General features: G+C 37.6%; 1 protein-coding gene across 1 annotated transcript in view; it reads right to left on the bottom strand.

Moving 5' to 3' along the window:
- FBN2 (fibrillin 2) overlaps window positions 1-27892 on the bottom strand; it is a 298207-nt gene that overhangs the window by 147153 nt on the left and 123162 nt on the right. The window contains exons 9-22 of the mRNA XM_077462139.1: window positions 26547-26699; window positions 26170-26373; window positions 23211-23348; window positions 22052-22171; window positions 18198-18323; window positions 15926-16048; window positions 15683-15805; window positions 15217-15369; window positions 11103-11156; window positions 10777-10902; window positions 4444-4569; window positions 3525-3644; window positions 329-466; window positions 26-76 (exon numbers count right to left, since the gene is read on the bottom strand). Coding sequence (XP_077318265.1) covers window positions 26-76; window positions 329-466; window positions 3525-3644; window positions 4444-4569; window positions 10777-10902; window positions 11103-11156; window positions 15217-15369; window positions 15683-15805; window positions 15926-16048; window positions 18198-18323; window positions 22052-22171; window positions 23211-23348; window positions 26170-26373; window positions 26547-26699 — 1755 coding nt within the window. The remainder of the gene's footprint in view (window positions 1-25; window positions 77-328; window positions 467-3524; window positions 3645-4443; window positions 4570-10776; window positions 10903-11102; window positions 11157-15216; window positions 15370-15682; window positions 15806-15925; window positions 16049-18197; window positions 18324-22051; window positions 22172-23210; window positions 23349-26169; window positions 26374-26546; window positions 26700-27892) is intronic.

Below are 27892 nucleotides of genomic sequence, written 5' to 3'. Positions count from 1 at the left end.
TTGCACAAAACTATTCAAAAAATACCTTCACATGAAACCCCTTTGACTCTGGCATATCCCCTGGGACAAGCAGTATCTACAATAAAGAATAAAATAGTTTAGCTCAACATTACTTGGAACTAAATTTCTATAAAATTCTAAGCAGGAGGCTGAGAACCGTTGCTGTTTGAGATCTTTAGTATAGCTGATGGCATCATGAAAATGACAATAATTACATAAAAATACATAATTTAGTATTATTACATTTTAAATGGCATCTTTATTTTTTATATTAATATTGCATTCTAACATTTACAAGATAATACTAGGGCACTAGTCAATGACGTACCAATTTCACATCTCTCACAAGGACTGCCCCATGCAGCGCCTAGAGTAGCACAACATTCTGACTTGAGCGTTGCTCCATTTATATTGACCTCACAGCGACCATCTTGGATATTGAGCCAGCAGGTTCCTTTAAGGCTATCTATAAATTAAGAATGTATATGTTAAATTTGGCATCAAAACTGTGATAGATGTATAGCTAATTTACATGAATTGCTGTCATTTTTAGCTTTTTCTGATATTTGATATGACATCTCAATACACAGTACAGTATTTGGCTCTGCAACATGCCACGAAGCACATTTCATATGTTGTGGTGCACTGCCTTAAAAATGGTGCAGGTTGACAGTAAAATCCCTGAATGAGGACACGTTTTGTTGCCAACAGTGGGATTTTGTAAAGTTATCAGGACAGTAAGCATGGGGAAATCTCCCAAGCAAGAACACAGACATCAATAAAAGCCTAAACAAACAAGACAATTAGTGCAATCTTCATCTGTGCTAAAAAACGAAATAGCTGCTCCTACAATGAAAGTGAATTCATCACATTCTACAGAAGATTCTAAACACAATTATACAGTCTAAAGCAACTTTAAATAATAAAATTAATAAATCAAAACATGATTTAAGGTGAACCCAACTGTCAAAACTGTGCTAAATTATATCTATCCCAACATATAATAATAAAGTGCATAAATGTCCATATGAAGTGATCATATCAATTACTCTGTGATATAAACTAATAGTCCATAAAGAATGGTCAATGATCAATCACCATGTGAAAAATCTTGCAGTTTCATTGTCAGTCACCACTCATGTTTCACTACCATTACTAGTGTAGCACTAACCCCCGAAGGAGCTGCTGGTTATTTTTGGGCTTACAGTTACTTTTCATTCTCCTTGTGACACGTCTAGGGGATGTCCCGTGGTAGATGGCCCAGTAACTTGAGACTGACAATAGATCCAGTTGAATGGATTTTATTTGCAAACGTCAACCATTGAACAGTCTTTTAATTTGGGATCAGAGTGTTGGAAAGGAAAGCTCAGGCACTCTCAATGTCAAAGTCTATAAATGTTAAGGAACTTGCTTACTTTGACTGCATCCAGAGAATAGCCATTTGCAGCTGGATGAGCACCCAGGTTGGACAGTCCCTCTCTCACAAGGCCTAGCAGCCAACAAGGTGCTTACTCAGGAACAAAGTCTTTATCACCAACGTTGTAGCAGAACACGTAGGGAAACTAAGCTGTAGAACACTTGTAGGATACCTGGATCTTTCAGCCCACTTGGCAATATCCCCAAGACCGGATTCTCTTGGTTACTTCAGCCCTTCCAGGCTCTTGTTAAGAAACCCACCTCACGTGTGGTGTTCTTCTAAAGAGTCCTCCCCTGGAATGCTCGAAGTAGCCCGGGTCTCGACCGGACTGGAGACAGCACCCATCCTTCCTCAGTTCCCTTGCCTTGGGCTAGCCAGCCCCGAGGCATCAAAGTCGGGTGGAACCGCACCCTAGGCCATAGCCTTCCTGGGGGCTGGTCAGGACGACCAGGACCATATACTCAGCACAGCATACTGGACCGGAACCCCGAACCAAGTGACGTCCATGTCTTAAATACCCTCTCCCAGAGGGCACAGTGGGAGGGCCACTCCCACTGACCTGACTCCGAGAGAGAATAATTCAAGCGCCTAACCAGACCATAGTTCCACACCTGCCACCAAAGTCAGTGCCCCCTGTGGCCAGGCTGAACATCCAACAGTCCAGTCAGACTGACACAGAGCCAAATTTAATCAAATAGACCCAAACCAAACTGTAGTTTGGGTAAAGCTTTTAATTTTGAAAACATAGCAAATGCTCTTCAGGAGCCCGCTGCTACACTAGTATAAAAATAAATAAATAAATACAAATTCTAACATATATACCCTAGTTTGCATTTTTGTGCGAACCAATCAATATTTGCTTACTGGGATTTTTTTTACCAAAAATATGTAGCATAATACATGTTGGCCTAAATTCATGAAGATGAATTCCATAAAAAAATCAAACTTTCTCATGAACTTAGGCCAATGTGTATTCTGCTACATATTTTTGGTAAAAAATCCCAATAAGTGTATACTGATTGGTTTGCACGAACGTGTCTGCAAACTATGGTGTATATATATATATATATATATTAGAATTCATATTTATTTATTTATTTTTATACTAGTAATGGCGGTGATTAGCAGCTTATAGATCGATTGCGGTAGTATTGCAAGCAATCTGACACTAATTGACACTTTTGACATTTTGGGGAAACCAGTGACACTAATACAGTGATCAGTGCTAAAAATATACTGTACTCTGTATTCTGTTACTGTACTAATGACATTGGCTGGGAAGGGATTAACATGTAGGACGATCAAAGGGTTAAATGGGTGCCTAACGGGTTTTTAAATGTGTATTGTAAGGTGCTTTCACTAAGGGATCTGCTGTTTTTTCTCCCTTGCTTGGCAGGGAAACAAAAACTGGCACACCCCTGCTGACAGGACAGAGCTCTGCATTATTTATATTTACAGAGCTCTGTCTTGTCTTTCTCCTTGCCAATCAATGGTTGCTGGTGGTCATTTATTGGCTGGCACTCGCTGATCAGCTTGTGCTGTGACTAATCAAAGCACAGCTGGTGCGCATGACCCCTACCCACAAAAACAGAATCACACATATATATGTGTGTGTATATATATATATATATATATATATATATATATATATATATATATATTTATTTATATATATATATATATATATATATATATATATATATATATATATATACATGATTCTGAACCGCCACCCTGCATTGTAGCAGTAAATCTACAGTGCGCAGTCAGCAAATGTGTGTAAATATATATATATATATATATATATATATATATATATATATATTTATATTTATATATACGTTTATATTTATATATATACACACACACACATCATTTTTGCTTGCACATAATTGGATGATGGAAGTAAGTAGCGTTTCCCCTCGTTCACTAAGCTCTGGGGAAAATGCATTTACAAAGTGCAACCTCTCTTGGAAAGTGTCAAGCTATTTGTCTTTAGTAAATCAGCCCTTCTGTCTCAAGATAAAATGGTGCTTCCAATGGAATCAATTAAGTGTAAATATGCTCATGGCAGTATAAAATTTCTGGAATAAACAGAAATACCCACCTATGCAAATAAGGCCAGTGGAATCCAGTTTACTTCCAGGAGAGCACTCGCAGTGAAATGAGCCAAGAATATTCTTACATGCACCATTAGCACATGGACTACTTTCACATTCATTTACATCTGGAAAATGACCAGCATATTTTTGGTTAGTCTTAAGTAAGAAAGGAAATTATGAAAAGTATCAGAAAATATCAAGTCATAAAACTTTGGCACATCTACTTTTTTTGCAATTTTCTCAACTAATTGTTCTTTTGAGCAAGTAAGCTGGGTTTTTTCAGTAAAGTATTTAAAACAGGAATACCCTGCTGTTCCTGCTGTTGATTTCCTGGTCAATTTTTTAATCTGGATATTTGAAATGCTAGTAAACATCTAATATTTTCATATTTTAAATTCTGCCCTAGGCAGATGGAGGCTGTGATTCTCCAGCAATATAGATTTTATAACTGCATCACACCACACAGGGAATTCATAATGTTACTCATATTTTCTTGTGTGCTACATACAGATCTGGATATAGAATATTCTAATTGATAAAATCCTCACAAAAAACAGCATATACTTTATCTTGGGCCTGTAACCAATTGTAAAGAAAACTGTTCTGTATAAATCCTTTGAAGGTGAATGTCACAGGCTTATTTGTATTTATTTTTCTTGCCATGTCTCTTTTAAACCACACTTACTAAAAGAGTAAGTGTTGGTCCATCTGACAATTATTCAGTTCAGCATTTTACTTTGGCTCTACTACATAGTTCCAGGTCAGTGATTCAGAAAGTAGTAAGCTTGATGGACTTATGTCTTTTTTTAATCTAAACTGTAATTATGTAGTGGTTTACTATACAAGTGTCTGCCACTATAATTTTTATAGCAGCTCTATGTTTTTTCCCATTACTTTAAGCATAAAACAATATAAGGAAATTACCTTCGCAGGTTTCGGTGTCACTCCTGAATAAATATCCCTTAGGACATGTGCAGCTGAAACTTCCTGGTGTGTTTCGGCACAGACCATTGTCACATAGCAGTCTGTTCACCAAACATTCATCAATGTCTGAAAAATAAAGAAGAATGGGTCCACTTTAATTTTACTGTTATGCTTATTCTATTCTATTCCAAAGTGTCAACTAAGAGTTTTGTCATTACAGCCAGGTTTGCACTCTGCTCCCTCTACAGCCTGGTACACAAGTACCAAAAATTGTCCAGTTCAGCAGGAACTGGCCGACTTTTGGTGTGTGTAACGCTGTCTGTTCAACAGAAGCTGTTCTAACTACTGGCTTCTGTTGAATGGTCTTGCTGGAAAAAACAGCATTTTATCAGCACAATTCCCCATGTCAGAACACAAATACTCAGCAGGAAAGATCCCTGTATCACAAATTGTTGTGTTGATACAAGGATCTGACCGTTTTCTTTTTCATTCAATGCTGGAAAAAAAAATACCCTTGTATACCCAGCTTAAAGGAATTGTAAAGGCAGAAGTTTTTTTTTTATCTTAATGCATTCTATGCATTAAAATAAAAAAACCTTCTGTGTGTAGCAGCCTCCCCAGCACCAGCATTACCTACCTGACCTCCTTCTCTCTCCAGCAATGTCCATGATCCCCTCAGCGATCCTGTACACTCCTCCTGATTGGCTGAGACAGAGCAGCAGCGCTATTGGCTCCCGCTGCTGTCAATTAAAGTCAGTCAGCCAATCAGTGGCGAGAGGGGGCGGGCCAGGCCAGGGCTCCATGTCTGAATGGATACATGGAGCTCTGACTTGGCTTGGGTGACAACCTGTAACAAGCTGCTGGCTGAGGGGCACTCAAAGGAAGGAGGGACTATGCAGCAAAGAGGGACCTGAGAAGAGGAGGATCTGGGCTGCTCTGTACAAAAACCAGCTGCACAGATGAGGTAAGTATAACATGTTTGTTACTTAAAAAAAGCAGGAAAATAACACCTTTCCTGTGTTTTCACTGTCTTAGTAATTAAAGTCTTTGCATCAATAACATAAAGGAAACAAAGATCACCTATGTAGTTGCTTCTACCATAAATACAAAGGTATACCTCAATACTCAGCACATATCAAAACTTCCATTAATGATACAAACTAATTAAGAACTTCCCACCAAATCTTTAATGTATCTAAACTAAAGTCCTACATTACATTTTAGCCCCCCTTATTCAATCAGACAGAGGTCTGCAAACCACAGAGATACAGATCCACAGGGCTGGATTTACTATTGGGCACAAATGGCATGTGGCCATTGGCAGCAGACTCAAATAAGTGGCATACACCTGTTATTATTGCCCCCTTTTCTTTCATTACCATCTTTTCATATAAGATTATTTACACAGTATCACAATATTCTATACCAGGTTAGGACCAGGAAAACAAGTAAATATGTGTTGAAAGATAGCTGATTCTAGAACAGTGGTGTTACCAAGTTTATCAAAAAGTATGTACCTATAGGCTGTAGTTAAGATAATAAAACTTGTTGTAAGGTTTACGGGTTTGTGTCCTATTCTGCCAGACTAGTGCACAATTTAACCTATAGCTCCTATAGGCTAGTATGCCTACTAGTACTTGGATGCCCTCAGGACTTAAGGTGTGGAGCTGTATTTGCAGAACAGAAAAACACACCCCAGTAATCCAGAGCATGAGAAAGTAATGTACAATATCTTATTGCTTCAAATTACAATCAGGACCAGTGACTGGCAGGACACCAAGCATGCAATGGCCTAAGCTGGCTTGCAGCAGGCAGAGATAGAGTAAATATCCTAGCAAGGGTTTGGGCAGGCAGTAATCAGGAAATAGTTCATTCAATTCAGAGGGGAATCAGTCTTCCAAGCTAGGGTCAGGGCAGACTCCAATCAAAGAGAACTGTTATCCAGGTAAGGGACCAGCAAAAGTAGAATCCATGACAGGACAATATTGGCAAGGCAAGGGTACAGAGCCAGGAAGCAGAACTATCTCAAATCTAGAACCCCGTAGATACTAAGACAGGCAATGCATTTACTTGGACCTTTCTATGTAACAATTCATATATTTTTTATAATCTTTTCCATAGCTTTAAGCATTTAAAATATTTTTTAAAAACACATCCAGGAAGCTTAGATTTTTGCATTACCAGAGTGCTTAGCATTAAACAAAAAACACATTTCACAATCTTGCATTTTTCACCACAACAAGACTATTAAAAAATATAAAGCCAGCATAGATTTGGGTGTCTACACTGCACACTTAGCAGTGCACACCAAGGCTGTGTTCCATCAGAGATAACGGTAGAGGAAAATACTAACTAGCAGGACTTCACGCTCTGCATTGCATTAATGCATGTTTGTTAGTTTAACATGGTAACATGTTATTCTATATTAATGTGTGCTGCTGTAAGGCAGCCTATTTTTTTCACCTGAATATGTGAAAAACTGGACATGCACTAATTATTATTTTACAGAGAGGATTGCAAGGCAGAGATGGTGGTTCTGTGCTGCCTTGGTTTATTGGAATACACTGCACTGTGTGTAACATGTTGCCAAGTGTTGAGGTAACCAATAATGAGGTACTGTGAATTTGCTCACTTGTGAAGCAAACCTGTATTTTTTATTTTCTTTTATGAACAATTTTAAAGAGGAACAGGATCTTACAAGGGGTTGACCTTTGATACAACAGATAAAAACAGGAAACCTTTAGGTGTGTTAATTTTTAAAGTCCCTTCTTCTTTTCTTCTTTATGGCCTACACTGACAAAACTTATTCTGTTGGCTTGTAATTTTAACATAAAAACGTTATCATTTTCAACATATCAATACATGTTAATTAATTGACTTTAATATTTTAAGTACCTTGCTTAGTTTTCATTAGTTCTATAAACACACCTTTTACATTTACAAAAATAATGTATAAAATTGAGTGATCTAGTAGTCTGCCTGCACAAGGCAGTTCCCATATCTTTGAGGCCCATCAGGACAAAAGAGCTCCACAAGTGACAAGAATTTTTCACAGTCATACAAAGCCATGCAATGCCAATGAACGGTAAGAGTGAACATTGAACAAATTATCATTCACATGCTTTAAATTTTGCTTAACATACCATCCAAAATGTTTATTTTATTTGCTGATTAATATACAGTATCTCACAAAAGTGAGTACATCCCTCACATTTTTGTAAATATTTTATTATATCTTTTCATGCGACAATGCTGAAGAAATTACACTTTGCTACAATGTAAAGTAGTGAGTGTACAGCTTTTATAACAGTGTAAATTTGCTGTCCCCTCAAAATACCTCATATTGGGCCCAATTAGCCATTCTCCCTCCACGGTGTCATGTGAGTTGTTAGTGTTACAAGGTCTCAGGTGTAAATGGGGAGCAGGTATGTTACATTTGGTGTTATTGTTCTCAGTTTCTCATACTGGTCATTGGAAGTTCAAAATGGCACCTCATGGCAAAGATCTCTCTAAGGATCAGAAAAAAAGAATTGTTGTGCTACATAAAGATGGCCTAGGCTATAAGAAGATTGCCAAGACCCTGAAACTTAGCTAAAGCACTGTGACCAAGACCATACACTGGTTTAATAGGACAGGTTCCATTCAGAATAGGCCTTGCCATGGTCGACCAAAGAAGTTGAGTGTACGTGCTCAGCGTCACATTCAGAGGTTGTCTTTGGGAAATAGACATATGAGTGCTGCCAGCATTGCTGCATTGCTGCAGAGGTTGAAGGGGTGGGGGGTTTGCCTGTCAGTGCTCAGAAGTTACGCTGCACACTGTATCAAATTGGTCTGCATGACTGTCATCACGGAAGGAAACCTCTCCTAAATATGATACGCAAGAAATCATGCAAACAGTTTGCTGAAGACAAGCAGACTAAGGGCATGGATTTCTGGAACCATGTCCTGTGGTCTGATAAGACCAAGGCAAACTTACTTGGTTCAGATGGTGTCAAGCGTGTGTGGCAGAAACCAGGTGAGAAGTACAAAGACAAGTGTGTCTTACCTACAGTAAAGCATGGTGGTGGCAGTGTCATGGTGTGGGGCTGCACGAGTGCTGTCGGCACTGGGAAGCTACAGTTTATTCAGAGAATCATGAATGACAACATGTACTGTGACATACTGTAGCTGAGCATGATCCCTTCCCTTTGGAGACTGGGCCGCAAGGCAGTATTCCAACATGTTAACGACTCCAAACACACCTCTAAGAAGACCACTGCCTTGCTAAAGAAGCTAAGGGTAAAGGTGATGGACTGGCCAAGGATGTCTCCAGACCTAAACCCTATTGAGCATCTGTGGGGCATCCTCAAACAGAAGGTGGAGGAGTGCAGGGTCTATAACATCCACCAGCTCCGTGATGTCATCATGGGGGAGTGGAAGAGGACTCCAGTGACAACCTGTGGAGCTCTGGTGAACTCCATGCCCAAGAGGGTTAAGGCAGTGCTGGAAATTAATGGTGGCCACACAAAATCTTGAAACTTTGGGCCCAATTTGGACATTTTCACTTAGGGGTGTACTCACTTTTGTTGCCAGTGGTTTAGACATTAATAGCTGTGTGTTGAGTTATTTTGAGGGGACAGCACATTCACACTGTTATACAAGCTGTACACTCACTACTGTACATTGTAGCAAAGTGTCATTTCTTCAATGTTGACACATGAAAAGATATAATAAAATATTGACAAAACTTGAGGGGTGTACACCTATTGATATAACTCACTTGTGCGCATGCAACGTTTGTGCTTACTCCATTATGCAGAATGCAACCAAGAGGCAGGGTTTGGGTCAGCCAGCTATTAAGCTTAAAAACTATTTTGTTTCACAAAAATTCATGTTTCAGCTGGTTTGGCTTTTGAAATATTGGAATTCAGATTATGTAACATCAAGCCCCGCGCACCTTGCACCCAATGTTATTAAAATTTAAAAACAAAGATAGCTTTCGTTTTGCACTGCATCTGTACCGATTTGTGCTGCAAAAACGAATATAATGTGCTGGTTTGGTATCAGAGATATTGCGCATTATATTTGATGAAACCTCTCTCACTTTGCACCACGTTATGACATTTGAAAAAAAAATTATACATTTTGTTTTTGCTGCATTTGTGCTGATTTCTACCACAAAAACAAACTTTCTGATTGTTCAGTTTTTGAGATATTGGACATTCAACATTAGATTATTTAACCTAAAGCCCCACACACTTTGCACTATGCTATTAAATTTCAAAAATAAATATACCATATTTATGCTGCATAAACAAGCATATTGGTATAGTGTATTTTTTCAAAAAGCAGTCTCATTTTGTATCAGAAAGAATTATTATGGGACTCATTTATGCTTTTAGCCTAAGCTACCCTGAAAACCTAAAATATACCTTTGAAGTTTTTCAGGAAATCTTTTTAGAGCTAGATGTGGGGAATCTATCTTCAGAAGTTCACATTTTAAAATGCAAATTACTTTCCTAAAGGGCTTAAAAAACAAAGTTAATACATTCTGTATTCTATGTTCTTTACAGATATACTGTATGTTATATGTGTGTGGTTCAGTTTGATTTGTTAGCTGAGAAAGACGCATTTTTTTAATTTTTATTTTTTTACATATTTAGATTTATATTTAATGCTGCTTTAATAATATTACATTTGTAACACTTTATAAATAATAAATGTTAATTTATTTTGAAAGCCTGTTTCTTGGGACTATTTCTTTTTTTTAAAACCATAGTATTGTATTATTTTTATATAAAAACCTTCAAGCATATATCAAATACATTTGCACAATAAGTTTTACCAACTTACCCGTGGTGTAAATTCACGGTGCTATATAAGTAAATAAGTTAATGTATGTGTTTCCAGCTTAAACTTTTCTATAAGCTGGGAAAATTGAGTTGGCTTTACTTAAAACTATAGTTTCAGACAAGTTAAAGTATGTATTCCTAACTTAAAACACTATGGTCTATAAACTGAAAAAAATGAGTTGGCTTTACTTAAAACAACACAGTTGAAAATATGAAAAGTCTAATGAGTCAGACAAAAATCAGTTTAGTTGACAGTACTTAAAAATCTGATGCAAATAGTTGCCTCAATTTTTTTGAGTAGACTCAGCACAATATTTTTTATAGTGTACCAGTGGATTCTGCTCCCGCAGACCAATAAACCATAACTTAAAAAAAAATCAGTCTGGGGAACTTTCAGGAAATAAGCTACTCTATTCTAGCAGTAGTTCATTGTTTCTAGTTACATTTTGCAAGACGATAAATATAATAAGCTTCATTAGCAAATACTAGTGTGTAAACTCACCAATGCAGCTTCTCCCAGAGGAATCTGATTCATAGCCACTGTTGCAGTTACAACGGAAACCTCCACGCAGGTTTTCACAAATGCCATTAGAACAGATATCAGGGTCCAAACCACATTCGTTGATGTCTACAACCAGAAAGTGATATTTACATATATGCTTTTTTTTATTCAGTTTTCAATTAGGAAAAACAAGATACTTTTATATCAACTTCATTAATCAGAGCCAGATCACTTTTTGTGTGCGGGTAAAATATGTCTCACAGGATTGTAAGTAATATTTTGTTTTATAACACTACAAAGGTATAATGACATATAAAATAAGTTACCTCTTCCATCCACAGTGATGCCAATTCCGCTGCTGCATAACCCTTGAAATTCCGCTATATTTTAAAATAAGTGAAAAGATTTAATAAACCTGTAAATACAAACCTGCATTAAGCACTCTTTTTTTTTTTATTTGCCAGTCACACATCTTTAAAATAAAGCTACATGGAGCTTACACATCCAGATTAACAAAAAAGCACATTTCTCAAAATTAAAAAAAAAAATTATTTAAAAAAATTACAGGCGAATCTAGAAATATTTGCCTACCTAGATTTGCCTACATTTACAGCCATTTGCTCCGTATATGTGTTTTTTTAAAGATATAACACAATTCCTTGTTGGCAGCAGGGTTAAATGTAACTCTTATATAAAGTTCATCTGATAGTCCACAAATATGAATGGTTGATGAGGGTGAAGGTGAAAGCATGCATACTCAATCTATAAAAACCATTTAATTAAGCAGGAAATATCACAAACAGGACTGGGCCGGGTGCATTTTTTGGAATAGAACAATATGGCAACTCAGAACATTAAAAAACTTAAAATCCAGATGTGCATGGATGGCAGCAAATGCGACCTGGCCTATGAATGTCGGGGGAGTGAATTTGTTTTATGGAGAATGACAAGTGAATGTGCAGCAAATGATTAGTGAACCAATGTTTTTCAGTGCAGTAAATATGGCCCTTAGAAATAAGTATTTTATTTGTAAACTGCATATCGCTGCTTTGTTGTTAATGAAGTTAAGTTAGCTACTCAAAATGCAAGATCTATGGGGTGTCAGGGGGCTTACTGCATTACTTGATAAACAGTAAAAATAATGTTCAGTAAAGTACTTATTGCTGGTCAATGAAAGTCCCTCACAATATAAAAAGTGGACAATTCCACTTTTCATTTACCTATAACACAAGCTGACTGCACACAGTTTTGTGAAACAAGCCTGTCTTAAAGGGAGTTTGCCAGGGTAGAAATAAGAGCTCTTCCATTACTGACCATTTTTGAAGATGTGAATCCCAGGACTGTCATTCTTATCTTTCTCTTACTACTTCTGCAGTGTAGATGAAGCTGAGACCCCTGTTAGTGTACCTTCAAAACCTAGTTGTTAATGGCAGTACTCAAATTTCTACCTTTCTCTACTCTATCCATCTCCAAAAGAAAAATAATTAAATTGTGTAAGTCATGTAAGTGTCATGTGTGTTGAGCGTGATTGTTCAAATATGTTGTGATGAAATAACAGATGTGCATAAGAATTCTTCTTACCAAAAAACAGCTCTACCAATAGATTTTATTGTCAATTTTTGATTTATTTTATGATTTGATTTTTTGAAAATGTATACAATTTTGTAAGATGAAAAAACAATGGAAAATTGTGCATTATTTGTCTATAGGTATTCTTATTTGTAAGCATTTTAGGAGCAGCCTAATCTACTTTTTTCTCAACACCGGACCTGTGTGAAAAATTAGACTGTTGGAAATTACATGTTTTCTTTTATGTATAATGTACTCATTATCAATGGTAAGAATTTGCTTTAAATACAACTGAGACCAGGCTATTGACATTAAAATATGTGTATATTATTAATAAAAAGTGAATACATTTTAAAAACAAGCCCTAGCTCTCCCTAATCTCCAAAATCGAACAATCTAAGAATTGTGATCCCTTTCTCCGCTTATGCAGAGCAGACACAGCCCCCTCTTCTCTATGGGCAATCGGATGTAAACGGAGCGCCTGTCCGTTTACACCCAACTGCCATCGGATCCACCAGACAGATGGGGATCCCCATCAGTCTGTTTTTAGTGGATAAGATCAGACCAGATCCAGTCTCCACAGAGGAGACTGAAGGGTCCAATCGGGTCCGCCTGTTTTTCCACCCAGGTGAAAGGGTCCTAATCTGTAATGTAAACACAAAGCAGATGTATAAGCAAAATGAGAGAGAAAATTGCTGAGACCGCACATCAGTAATTATTTTGTGAACTTGAGGATAAATTGTTTCACAGTGCCTGCAGCTACAGAGATCAGTAAGTATTTCTTTAAAGCTCTTCAAATTTTATTTGTGGCTTGTTAAAATATATATGAATATTTGTTTTTTATTTTATAGTCACAATTCTACTCAAAGGGCTAATACATACAGATGCCGGTGCACAAATCTAGCTGGGGCAGTGTTCCACCCTACTTCATATGTTCTCCCGCTAGGACAACAATGGCCTGTTGCTGTTCAGGTTGGCACAATGGAAAGCCATACTGCCATAGGTCTCTCCGCTTAGTACGATCTAAGAAGGGAGATTTTGGGACTTTAAATTAGACATATGGATCACATGTCTCCATCCCTAAATCAGCGGAAAAAAAAGCAGCTCCAGGTACAGACAATTTGGACAGCCTCTGACTCCTTGTCCCCCATTTTCCAGACTTATTACGATGTAAGTACTCATAGGAATGAGTAACTCTCTCACTTTCTTTTAGTACAAATCCTCCCCATTGAGGGGTACAACCGTGATCATTTTGTTCCCATTTGATCTAGGGCGACTTTGTTTTTTGTTTTTTAATTGCTTGCATTGGACCTATCAGACTTATCTAATTATCCATTTTACATCCATTTAGCACCAGCATTTCCATATGCGTGTAGATCTGGTTAATTGTGGGAACGAGATTTGATGTGCTGTTCCTTCATTTGTCTTATGTCTGGGAGCTGTGATTTGGGGTGTGACTGCCTTCACCCTCCCCCATTTTTGCATCATGGGATTTGGGGGATCGGGGGGCTTGCCTCTATGCAAATCGGCATCATACTTCCACACCATGCGCGTGATGTCCCCACAGGGCTTCCTTGCGCTGGCGCGTTTGAATTTTTCCATCTGGTGTCCCCATATGGAGGAAGGGGTCTCCAGCCTCCATGGGTAGCAGCTGCTGCTCAGGCGCGGATGCCTCTCTTCCTCTCTTGATGTCCCTGTGTGATGTTGGGAGGAGCCTGTGGGTTGTGCCAAGTGGATTTAACATCCTCACTCAGTGCTAGGCAGTCCTCATGGCAGAAACTTTTTGTGCACACTATACACTACTTGGAATTCACTTTTCTACATCAGTAACAGGTAATTACATGATTATTCTTTTCCTGTTCATACTCACAGAGGCTTACTCTTATTTTTGTCATCCATACTTTTTTGATGGTTTTCTTTTTTATCTCTGATACACTTGTTCACCTGCACCTTGGTGTTGGGCTCTAGCAACTTCCCACAATATAGAGTATTTACAGTATACCCAATATATATTTTTAGATATGAAGCCCACTCACACCACTATCTGGATCTTTGTCCTTTGTTTTCTTGGGGATGTTTATGCACCCGGTCCCTCTTCTGCGGGTCCCTTCCACAGCTCCTGGTACAGACAATTTGAAGAGCCTCTGACTCCTCGCCCCCCATTTTCCAGACTTATTACGATGTAAGTACTCATAGGGATGAATAACTCTCTCCCTTTCTTTTTGTGCATATCCTCCCCATTGAGGGGTACAACATTGGATCATACTGGTCTACTCATGTTTTGTTTTTTATAGATTTGCATGCACCTGCCCCTAAAGAGTGGTATTATCCATGAAATGCATCAGTATAATTTGGATGCACTTATTCTCATGCAGACGCCCCTGCGCAATACATTATCTTGAGTTCTCCATCCATGTAATTTTGTGTTTTTACTACATCCAGGATTTGTTCCATACCACACAGTGGTTGGCTGGTTGCTACTAATGTTTGTTTGTGTATATGGTCTGTAATATGTGAGTGACAATTTTATTCATTGCTGCATGTATCATGTCATTTTTTCATTCCTGGTTTCTTCAATGAAAACATGTTTTGATATCTACTCATCGTCTAGCCATGTGTACTCATCTAATTTAAAGTCCAACCCCCCCCCCCCCCTCTTTTTTTTTCTCAGCTTAGTACAATATTCCGGACACTGGTTGATTGCAACTCAGCAATCATTAAAACCACCTGGCAAGTGCCCTTTGTCTGTAACTAGGAACCCTAAAATATATTATATTTTTTCTTGCTCTCAGAGAAAAAACACTTAAAATAAGCAATACTTAATACAGTAAATTAGAAAATTAACTTTGTAGAAGCACAGAAAATTCTTACCAGAGTTTCGTGGAGGGCAAGGATGGCATGGTTCTCCAAATCCATAGTCTGTATTGGCACAGCAACACTCAGATTTGGTCACAGCTCCAGGAAATGGGCGGACACAAAGTCCTTTCTTGATGGCTCCATAGCAAGTGCTACGCATGTGTGTGTCTAAAGAAAAAGGGAAACAGCATCTGTTAGAACTCAGCATTTTAAAACCATTACACAATAAAAACATCTTAAGAGCATATGTCCTTACCATTACAGCAATCAGAATATAGAAGCATGAGGTGAAAGAAGAAGAAAATACACATTTGTAATGTTGTGTAATGTACACAGAAATATTCCTAAAGTATTAAGCAATAGCTTCTGACATATTCAGTGTTTTTTTAAGATACATTACGTCAGTCATTTTGCTGCTATTCATATAAAATGGAATTAAGATGCAGATAATAAACTATATGCCACAAAATGCTTTACTTACCCACACAAACACGACCATCTACCCCAACAGCCAACCCTGGTGGACATTCGCAGCGGAAAGATCCTTCAGTATTAATACAATGGCCATTCATACAAACACCTGGAGTAAGGCACTCATCAACATCTATGGAATTAAATGTAAAATAACTTATTACAAAATACAGACTAATCAGAAGGAAGGCCAGCAATGAGGTACAATAAACACAACTTCTGCACTAAGCTATGTTTAGGATAATATACATACCAGTGCAGTAACGACCACTGGCTGCAAGCACAAATCCTGGTTTACATATGCACTTAAAGCTGCCATCTTCATTTATACACATTCCATTTAAACACATATTTGTAGTAGCACATTCATCATGATCTGAAAATATACAATATAGCATATTAAGCACTTTTTTTTTTATTGGATTTTTATTGGATTTTCAAAAAAGAAATTGTTACAGAGTGTAAAAACATCTGAAATGTAACAAAAGGTTTGACGGTATAAATAAAAATGTCCACGTATACAGAGCACAGGGGTGGCCTGCATGGTACATCAGGAAATAGCAACGACTTGTAGGTAAAAACAAGAAACAAAACAGAGGTCATATATAAAGATGAGAGAAATTTTAGGGTATACAAGTAGGAGCAGGAAGCTCTAAGGAGTACCAATCAGTATGTATCGGGGGGGGGGGGGGGGGGGCAGGAGAAATCTGCAGAGGATATAACAATTTATAATGTAATGGTTGGCAAAGGAGTTCCATATTCCGATTGATCCCAAGGTTCCCAGATTTTATTAAATTGGGGAATGTTATCATGCACAGAGGCCGTCAGGTATTCCATCCTTTGGCTCTCAGCTACCAATTATTAAACACTTATTGTAAGTTATTGCAATCTCAATCACCAGAAGTAAGGAATGTTTTCAGAGTACTAATGTTAAAATAGTTAACAATTAGATATAAAGAAAGCCACAGCCATTACAGTTCTTCTCCTGATCAACCACTCCTGAACTCAAAAACATTTTTAAAAATTCATATAGTTCTGCATTAAATTGAAACCACCTGCTGATAAGCATATATCTGCCATTGTCTATCCAAAATATACAGTATTCTAAAGTAAAACATTTAATAATTATCAATACTTGGGGCACATGTGTAAATGTGTTAGCAGTGGTTTCCCAGTGCTGGTACCAGTTACACAATTGAATTAAAAAGAGACAAATTCTTGTTATAATTAACAAAAAATCTATATCATCAAACATACACAATAAGATACTAATATTCTCATCATCATTCTAAGTATAGTGATCCTGGAAGTTGTTGCTGGGGCAGTACAAACTTCCATCTGTGTGGGCACAGATTCAGATTCTTTCTGGTGATTCATGTCAGCATATATTTAAAATATCCTCACACAGTCTGCCATGGTGCCGGTACCTAATTAGGTGTGCCTATATCCATTTTTTTATCCATATAAGAAACCAAGATCTGCTCATTTTAAAGGAGAAGCATTAGCGCTACGCTAGACTATTTTCAAAATGTCTAATGTTTTCATCCTACCAAGGACAGTAAATTAAAAAAATCCCCTGAAGAAACCATTTTGTCTGGCTGCTTTGCTTTCCATGTCCCTTCTAATATTCACTGTTGAATTTAAGGTTTTTCAATTTCTAATAATATGATTTAAACAAAAAGTTAAAATGGAACTAAACCATCCTATCTGCCTCTATTTGATTTTTAGCTGCCATTGTGCTGCCATGTGATCAGAAATGACACCAGCCATTTGATGGTAAGTGTAACAAGTATCATTCATGGCATGCCTTAAATTTAACTGTCATGGAAAACAGTTGAATTGGTTGGTTTAATTTTTTTTAACTGTGTTGGGATAGTTATACTTTATTAGTCTCCATGATCTGTGATACAGTTGGCAGAGACATTTCCATGATCAGAGTTCAAATTTTGATGAACATGCTTTTCAAATGAGTAAACATTATTGAAGCTTTGTGAAGGAACTGGACCAAATTCCACTTATGACTTTGATATGATCTGTCTACAGAAGGCTTAAAACATCATTAAGGGTTGCCTTAATAGCCGCCATGATGTCTAGAGATAATGACCAATATCTAATTTGAGTCTTTAAAAAGACTTTTGCTTAAATAATAAAGTAATTTAAATTATAGTAAAAAGTAGCTCATTGTACAAATGATTTCCATAGCTTCAGCCAAAGTGTCCAAATGTCTTTGATAACAATTATAAGCCAGACATTCATGTTATTCTAGGACCAAATATTGCGCAGGCATTAAGCAATTGATAAAGACAATTTCAGACTGTACATGGTGGCTCCTCAACAATTGTTTGCTACGTGACATAGAAAAATATGTAAACAAGCTGTTTCTAACACAGCCCAGATGTCTAACTGACTGCAGGGACTGGGATGCATATTTTCTTTAACAGCTAAGTTGTTCTGTTGTGTGGAGGGTTAACCTATTTTAGTCATCATGAATTACATACAACAAATATTATTTCCAGAACTTTTACCTGCACAGTTCTTTCCATCAGCAGTTAGCTCAAAACCGGCATTGCAAATACACTGAAAGCTCCCCTCTGTGTTAACACATCTTCCATTTTTGCAGAGGATGCCATTTTGAATACATTCATCAATATCTAGGTTTTAAGAAAAACACACTGTTCAGCTCTGCAAAATTGGTGAAAAGCCTAGCAAAATGATATTCACACTATGATATAAACATAAAAAGTGATTATTCAAAAACATAAGGATTCATGTAAAGAGAAAGCATGTTTTTGTCAGTCAGTCATGTTACATCAGGTTACAATCATTCCCTTATTTATTTAGTTGTCTTGTGTTTTGGCTCTAAAAATGTAACTACCATTAAAGTATGATGCAAATTACTATACATTACTTGACATAAGCCAAGCCTTTTTGGCCAAACCCAACCCAGGGGCTGTTGTTAGGGTTTTTTAGGTATGTTACATTCATATGAATATTCCAAAAATATCTAATATTAAAATAAATTAATGGAAGAGCATAGTATTTGTATACATTGTACTAGGTAGATTACAACTGCTTAGTGAGCAGAGCTATTGTGAAGCAGATCTCAATTTAGTGTTAGCATCCTCTCTCCTAAAGACCAGTTGAAATAAGTGCCAATTTTGTGCATCTGTGTTTCTTGTTCAAAAATTTTTATTGATATTTAAGAAGGAGTAGCAAAGACACATGACTTACAGAAGTAATGTAAACAGGATTGGAATTAAATAGGGGAGGGGGGTGTCACCAAGTTTGGGTTAAAGTGCATCATAGAGGTTGTTGTTATAGTTCCAATAATCAGCAGTCAAAATTGCTTGGAAGTTAATTGGAGACCCAATCCATACATTATGAAATTTGGACATATTGCCTTAAAGTCTGGCAGTGAGCTTCTCATTAGCTAGGGTCTAGTTCAGAGCTAAGAAACAAACACCTGTATTTCTTTTAATTAACTTTCTACTACTGACTGAAATTCTAATTATTCAAAAAACGAAACATCTGTGAAAGAATGTGTCATGAATTGATGCTACCATTGTCAAAGTTCCTGCCTGTATATTGGTTTGGGGACACTCCCCTTTCTCAGTGCTTTAAAAAATGGGCAAATGCAGCTTGCTTCTGATTTCCTTTTAACCTACATTTAACTTTTTGCTTACATGTATGTTAATTTCCTGTAAGCTACATTAAAGAGTCCCTGCCAAATTCTAAAAAGATTCACCTGAAAATATCCTGCAATAGAAGAAGCCTTACACTCCCTCTCCTGCAGCCAGTGTCCTCTGCTTCCCTTCATTCCAATGCTACAAAAAATATATTAAATATTAAAGAGATGCTGAAAAGATGTTTTAATGCCCTAAGACTAGGGATGAGCTTCAAGTTAGAGTCAAACTCATGTTCGACTCAAACATTGTCTGTTCGCCTGAACAGCGAACAATTTGAGGTGTTCGCGGCAAATTCTAAAAGCAGCGGAACACCCTATAAAAGTCTATGGGAGAAATCTAAAGTGCTAATTTTAAAGACTTATATGCAAGTTATTGTCATAAAAAGTGTTTGGGGACCTGGGTCCTTCCCATGGGGACATGTATCAATGAATTTTTTTTCTTAAACAGCTGTTTTTTCGGGAGCAGTGAGTTTAATAATGCTTAAAGTGAAACAATAAAAGTGAAATATTCCTTTAAATTTCATACCTAGGGGGTGTGTACAGTATGCCTTTAAAGGGGCGCATGTTTCCTGTGCTCAGAGCTGTCCCAGCACAAAGTGTCATTTCTGAAAAAAAATGCGTGGGGGTCCCCCAAATTCAATTACCAGGCCCTTCAGGTTTGGTATGGATATTAAGGGGTTACCCTGCGTCAAATAAAAAAAAATTACATGGGGTTCCCCCAAAAATCCATACCAGACCCTTGATCCCTTCAGCACACAATCTGGCAGGCCAAAGGAAAAGAGGGGAGGGGGGACAAGAGAGCGGTCCCCCTCCTGAACCATACCAGGCCAAATGCCCTCAACATTGGGAGGGTGCTTTGGGGGTAGCCCCCCAAAGAACCTTGTCCCTATGTTGATGGGGACAAGGGCCTCATCCCCACAACCCTTGTCCAGTGGTTGTGGTGGTCTACGGGCTGGGGGCTTATCAGAATCTGGAAGCCCCCTTTAACAAGGGGGCCCCCATATCCCGGCCCCCCCTGTTTGAAATGGTAATGGGTACATTGTACCCCTACCATTTCACAAAGAAAGTGTAGAAAAATTGTAAAAAAAAACACACAGACACCATTGCGATAAGTCCTTTATTAAAAAAAAAAACAATTCCAGCGGTGGTAATCCACTCTCAGTATCCGTCGATGGGCCCCCCTCTGATGTAACCTGCGTTACATCAGAGTGGGGCAGGGTCACCCGCATGTCACTGGGTTTCCCCTTGCACCAGAGGGGGGCAGGGTCACATGACGGGTGGACCCGTCCTCAGCTAAGAGACCTGTCAGGCTGCCGGGATTCCCGTGGTGTCTCCGGTGGAGGCAGGATGCTCTGTGCTGGACATCATCTTTGGACCCTGGACCTGGAGAGGAGAGATCATCCATCGCTGGACCCCGGAGAGAGGATGACCCATCGCAGGATACCGAGAGTGGATTACCACCGCTGGAATATTTTTTTTATTTTTAATAAAGGACTTATCCCAATGGTGTCTGTTTGGTGTGTGTTTTTTTTTTTAATTTTTTACACTTTGTGAAATGGTAGGGGTACAATGTACCCATTACCATTTCAAACGGGGGGGCTGGGATCTGGGGGTCTCCTTGTTAAAGGAGGCTTCCCGATTCTGATAAGCCTCCCACCCACAGACCCTCACAACCATTGGGAAAGAGTTGCGGTGATCAACATGGAGACAAGGTGCTTTGGGGGGCTACCCCCAAAAGTACAGAGCCGTTCTCTGCTCAGAGCTGTCAAAAAAAGGCAGCTGGCAAAGTTTTATCACAACATTGCTCAGTGCTGAGATAAAAAGAAACATTGTATCATTTGGTTCTTTTAGATCAAAGGGATGGAGTCGGGGAGGTCAATTTAACCACTTAAAGACTAGGCCTTTTTCTGACATTTGTTGCTTGCAAGTTAAAATCAGTATTTTGTGCTAGAAAATTACTTAGAACCCCTAAACTTAATATATATATATTTTAGAAGAGACCCTAGAGAATAAAATGTTTGTCATTGCAATATTTTATGTCACACTGTTTTTGCACAGCGGTCTTTCAAAAGCATTTTTTGGGGAAAAAAATACACTTCAATTAATTAAAAAAAACTAAACTAAACAGTAAAGTCAGTCCAACTTAAAAGAAAACTGGTTTGGCGGCACAGTGGTGTAGTGGGTAGCACTTTCACCTAGCAGTAAGAAGGGTCGCTGGTTCGAATACCAACCATGACGCTACCTGCCTAGAGTTTGCATGTTCTCCCTGTGCCTGCGTGGGTTTCCTCCATGTACTCCAGTTTCCTCCCACACTCCAAAGACGTGCTGGTAGGTTAATTGGATCCTAACTAAATTGTCCCTAGTATGTATGAATGTGAGTTAGGGACCTTAGATTGTAAGCTCCTTGAGGGTAGGGACTGATGTGAATGTACAATGTATATGTAAAGCGCTGCGTAAATTGATGGTGCTATATAAGTAACTGAAATAAATAAATAAAAACAATATTAAGTCCTGCTTATAAATAAATCAGGAAAATATTTGCAAAGCTGCTATACACTTCCTATAACTATCAAGGAAAAAAAATAAAAAGTGAAATATTTTGTGATCAGTAATGGCATCTCCTTAATTTTAAATTACATGTTGGAAGAAGCTTCCTGAATTCAGTGAAAGGGAAAATCATAACATTGTACTTACCAATGCATGCCTGCTTGGTAGGAGTCCTCTGAAAACCAGAATGGCACTTACAATAATAGGATCCAGGTGTGTTAACACAGTCTCCATTGGTACATGGGTTTGATGTACACTCATCAACATCTGTTTGTAGTAAGAAAAAGTCATAACACTCAGCTGGTTCAAAGTGTATAATTTGAGAACAAGTCATTACTGGTCACATTATCTTTTCAGTAAATGTTTCCCTTACTGATTTTGTTAGGCTTTTAATTTTTTTTAACTGTTCAAACAGGTCAAAGTAAAACAACTTTAACTACTATCTGTGAATGTGGTAACATGCACTGTACATTCCATGGTACTTGGATAATAAAATAATTCATTCAGTGTACTAATAAAATAATTGTACTTTCAAGACAGTTATGAAGCAATTCATGTACACATTTGCAGGCCTAATAAATCTATTAATTACATCCTATTAATACACACTTTAGGAAACTAGGAGCGAGCCTTTAAAAAAATGCTTACATGAGCTCAATCCAGCATATTTGTACATTTACATATTTACAATGTCGATGCTGTGATAAAACATCTGATGTGAATCCATGGCAGTACTTAAAGGAGTTGTAAAGGTAGAAGTTTTTTTTATCTTAATGCATTCTAATACATTCTCTTCTGGGACTCTCCTCCTGATTGGCTGGGACACAGCAGTGGCACCATTGTCTCCCATGGCTGTCAATCAAGGTCAGTTAGCCAATCAGGCGAGAGAGGGGACAGGGTCAGGCTGGGGCTCCATGTCTGAATGGCCACACAGAGCTGTGACTCAGCTCGGGTGCCCCCATAGCAAGCTGCATGCTATGAGGGCACTAATCAGGAGGGAGGGGCCAGAAGCAGCAAAGAGGGACCTGAGAAGAGGAATATCTGGGCTGCTCTGTGCAAAACCAGCTGCACAGAGGAGGTAAGAATAACATGTTTGTTATTTTTTTTTTTTTAAACGAGACATTACAATCACTTTAACAGTGACTAGGGATGTTTGGCTATTGTTTTGCTGGTTTTAAGGTATATTTAGACGTGATTTGAGCGCCATTAGTTACAGTTAGTAGGGATTCACTGCTGCAATATACTGAAAAAAAGCCAGTTGAGTAGACTCCATCCTCTAATAAAGCCCAGTATAGTGCATACATACCATTGCATTCTGTGTGAGTATCTTGCTTATATCCCATGTTGCATTCACATCGGTAACTGTTAAGGTTAGGTATACACCGTCCATTTAAGCAAAGATTTGGGTATTGCTTGCATATATCTATTGTCTGATTTAATGTTGCTATGATAAAAATAGAAAATATTTAATTACTGATTTGTTAATAGCATTTGTTACATAAAAATGAACATGACATTAATTATATTGTTATCATTTTATAATACTATCTTTTTTTCATTTGTGTTAGTATTATCATTATTAATTGTTATATTCAGTGATATATATAGTACTTCAGATATTTATACCTCAAATTATAAATTAAAGAAAAGCTACAAAATGAATGTACCATTAAAAGAAACTTGTATTGAGACAATAAAAAGGCTTCCATTGGGGAAATATTAATTCTCTGGCTGTCATGTTGATTCAAAGGTTTCATTACTTTCCTATTCGTCTACCTGGAATAAGTATGCAAATTAGGAGTTTGATTTCACATGAAGCTATGGGTCCAATTGAGACAGCTACCTTGGAAGGCACTCAGAAAGGCATATTGAGATAGGGGGGCCACATCACTGAGGGCAGAGTATACATATAAACCACTTCATCCTCAGTGTAGCTCAATAATGCTGAGCCTGCTAAAATTAAAGGCTCAGAGTTACTGAGCTGCCTGCCTGGCCAATGCCTCTGTCGCACAGGCAGTCACAGCACCCAAGTCCCTTCAGTGGCTAGAAACTTGTTGAAAGTGCAGATTCAGTGTTGCTGAGCACAGCACTGTAGGTGCATCAGAGAACTTCTGAACGGTCGGTAAACTCTGTTGTGATGCTAAGTCTGCTTTTTTAATGTGCTCAGCATCACTTAGCTGACTGCCTGTGTGCATGTGTTTGCGGGCACACACAAACAGCTGTATTGCCATAGGCAGCCTTCTTTGCCATAGGATGGAAACATTTGTCCCCACATTGGTCCTGGTTCCAGGTGAGTGTCTTAAAATACTAAAGTCCGACAGCCAGGCAGGTAGAATTTCCAGAAGGTAGTCAGCTATGGCAGCCACAAGATTTTACTCAGTACAGGTTTCCTCAAATCTCAAAACATGTTAGCATTACCAAATCGCATTATTATTTGGAGTAAATTGTACCTCTTGTTTGTTATAAATGATAAAACATGCTTTCCCTCAGCATTAAACTAAGCAAGTATTACCAATTCTAGTGTTCTTAGCCGTTTTATAAAGGGATCAAGCAGCCCACCGTTACGTACACAGTCAATACTAACTATGATATAAAACTGTTTTTTTATACACATTCAGAAGATTATTTGCATTATGTATATCTAGGGAACATTTAAGAGTATGTCATTCCACTATTATGCAATTTAAAAAAGTTTAGTAAGAATCCCTATGCTAATAAACTGAATGTATATCCCTAATTATCAGTCAGAGCTGTTATGACGCATTAAACCTAATAGCACAGGCTGGAAAATCCTTATCACGGACAAATTAGTAAGACACCTTTGCTGAACTCTGTTGATCTCTTAAGCTCCCTGGTGGTATGATTATTTCAGATTTTAGATGCTGAAAGCGGTACAATTATTTTGCATGGAAATTTGGCGTTTTATATTTTAGGCCTGCAATTCTTAGGAATAACTCTCTTAAATCTGTTCAAACAAGAGTCTAGTAGACACCCCGGGTATGATAAAGTTTATAATATAATAAATAACTATAAATAATGATAACAAATAATAATAAAAATTATTCAATAATGTAATCAAATCCAAAAACACTGAAATTCGCTCATTTGCAGAATTGTTACTGTCATTAGATTTAGTGTTTGATGACGGATCTCCCCACAAATTGCTACCGCTCAATTGTGCAAGTGATTCTAATTTATTATCGCTGTTTTCTAGCTGGTCTAAAATCACTTTTGACATAAAGGGACACTTTTTAGTTGCTATGGACAATCTCCAAATTCCAGGCAGAAAAAAACAGTATTTATAATATAAAAGTGCATGCAGGGCACTGGACAGACCACTAGGGACAAAGGGGATGTATATATTTTTTATACAGTACTGTAATCTGTAAGATTACAGTACTGTATGTGTATTGTGTATTTTTACTTTCTTGAATTTGGCGCGGATCTCTGCTCCCGTGCATCATAACATCACAAGGAACGGAGCTCAGTGGCACTCGGGCACTGTGTGAATCGAGAGGAGGATGGCTCGCACACACAGCAGGGGGACATCTCTGGATCCAGGGGACAAGGTAAGTAAGTCTCCCTGTATCCAGCTATGCGATCCCGAGTCTGGCTCAGGGTTACCGCAATGGGTCAGGCAAGCTGCATATAAAGTCAGATTATGGTAAGGGCATTGCTTTGATTTTGGTGTTAGTCAGTACTTCAATCATATCAAATAAGTACCAATTATGCCAAGCCTCCTATAGATTACAAATGTTGGTACATATTAGATTGTACAGCGCAATTATACATAATGATAACAAACTGAAGATATATAGAGGTGTGAGAGTTTTGACTTTCTTTTCACTTGCATTGTAAGGAGTGCAATTACTAACTTTTTTAAACAAAATACTTCTTAGTAAACTATTAATCATCACCAGAAGTACCAATCATCATTATCAGAAGTAAAAGTTAAGCAGCCTTAATGTAAACATTTTAAATTGCTACCACATCTTACACAATTGGCTCACTGCACTCAGTGTGTGCACATTTAAAAATAATTAAAGTATTATTACTTAGAAAAGTGTAATTAGCGATCATACACATGATTTCAATATTAATGATAATAAGCAATAGTATAACATTAATCCTAATGATTTCTTTGTTCACAATCTCTATGAATGCCATAAGGATAGAGATATTTCATCTCCCATAACATTTGAATTTAAACTAGAATGACCAAACAGAATTTCTGAATTCATATTTAGAACCATACAGTAACTCACCAACACCTCTTCCTGCTCCTGTTCCAGTACCAGTTCCATCAATTCCTGTTCCACCTACACTGGGATGAAAACCATTTCCACCTGGTAAAGGAGGGATATATCCATTTCCACCAGGTCCAAACACATTTGGTCCAAATACTCCCGGGCCATCTATTCTGGGACCCCCGAATGGAACCCCATCAATGCAAACCCTCCGATATTCATCTGAAAAAAAAAATTACTGAGTGTTTTAGTGTTTTTAAACCAAGGAAGGTTCAATTTTCCTTTTAAAAGAAAAAAAAGTATAAACCCTTAACTGACATATGTGTGGCTCTGGTCTCTTAAATGTATCCTTGGACAGTTCAACCACTCAAATAGCTTTCGAATCTGTTACTGACCTGAACCTCTGACTGGACACAGTTCAGGAATGGATCCCAAAGCCCAACATCGACCAGCTTCGCAGCAGCATTGCATTTTGGTAAATCTGCCTGACAGTTCCTGTGCACAATGTCCATTTACAAGACTGGAGAAGCATGTACCTGACCTCTGATCTATGCAAAAACAAAACACAACATATACTTAATTACAAATCACACATCTTCATATGGATGACTCATTCTAATGTTCCAACATAGCTTATAGCTTAACTCAAAAGTAAGCAAAAGCTAGTAGTGTGTAATCATTATTATTATTATTGTTATGATATATTACCTGGCCTAGAAGGTATAGGACATTACTAAGTACAAAAATACATTTCTTCCTTTAACTACTAACCTGCTGCTGAACTTAAAAAAAATGGATTGTGATTTCATTGACATGGTATACATTTACAATTTTTTCACATTAATGTTAAGAGAATTTGAACTATAGAACCAAATATACCAAAAAGCCATACAAATGACAAAGTACAGTTAGACATATTTTAAACCAAGTGAAGTAATAAAGGGTTTGCCTGCACTTTTAGATCACTTTATATAAATCCCAGTGTCAGTATATACTAACATATCTTGGCTTCAGAGATCTCCATCTGTCAGCACAGGGACACCACAGACAAAGGTGGATGTTAATCTTCAGCATCTGAACCCTTCCATACTACAAACTCTTTCTGGTTTGCATCCAAACCAAACCCATTAGATGAGAGTGAGCTTTCAACAGAGTAGCATGTAACAGCAGCCCCTGGCCAAACAAATACAACCAAAGCAGCAAAATAATGCTTCTTGCTCTTGTTTCTCAATCCCTTTGACCTAATTAGTAATAAAAAATATCAGGGTTCATTCAAAATGTTCCTTTAAGTTGTTTATACTCATTTAATGCACTTGTATATTGGATAAATCATGAAGAATGAGGATATTCTCATCTGTGGAACCTCAAGTGACCTGAACAGTGATGAAGTACAGGGAAACAATGCAAGGTTTATCTAAGGACACAAAATGATAACTAGACATAAACAGTTTATAAGTTACTATACATATAGGATATGTCTAGTTCGGGATTTCAAAATTAAGGATTACTAAGAGACAATAGATTTATCATGTGAAAAATTGCTTGCATGTGTCTGTAATTACAATTACTGCAGTATATTTCATACATCTTAAGCGTATTAAATAATTTCATAGTAAATGCTCAGCTCTAATGAATTTATATTTATAAAGTGCAGTCACAAATGATTCAGTTCCTGAATTAAGAAGATTCTATTCACAGGTATATTAATTTAGATGATAGATTTACTGACACATTTATTTTA

The sequence above is a fragment of the Lithobates pipiens genome, unplaced genomic scaffold, assembly GCF_037356315.1.
Source record: "Lithobates pipiens isolate NorthernLeopardFrog02 unplaced genomic scaffold, aLitPip1_a1.2 Scaffold_3, whole genome shotgun sequence".
NCBI classification, from domain to species: domain Eukaryota; kingdom Metazoa; phylum Chordata; class Amphibia; order Anura; family Ranidae; genus Lithobates; species Lithobates pipiens.
This window is presented reverse-complemented; position numbering and strand designations above follow the sequence as displayed.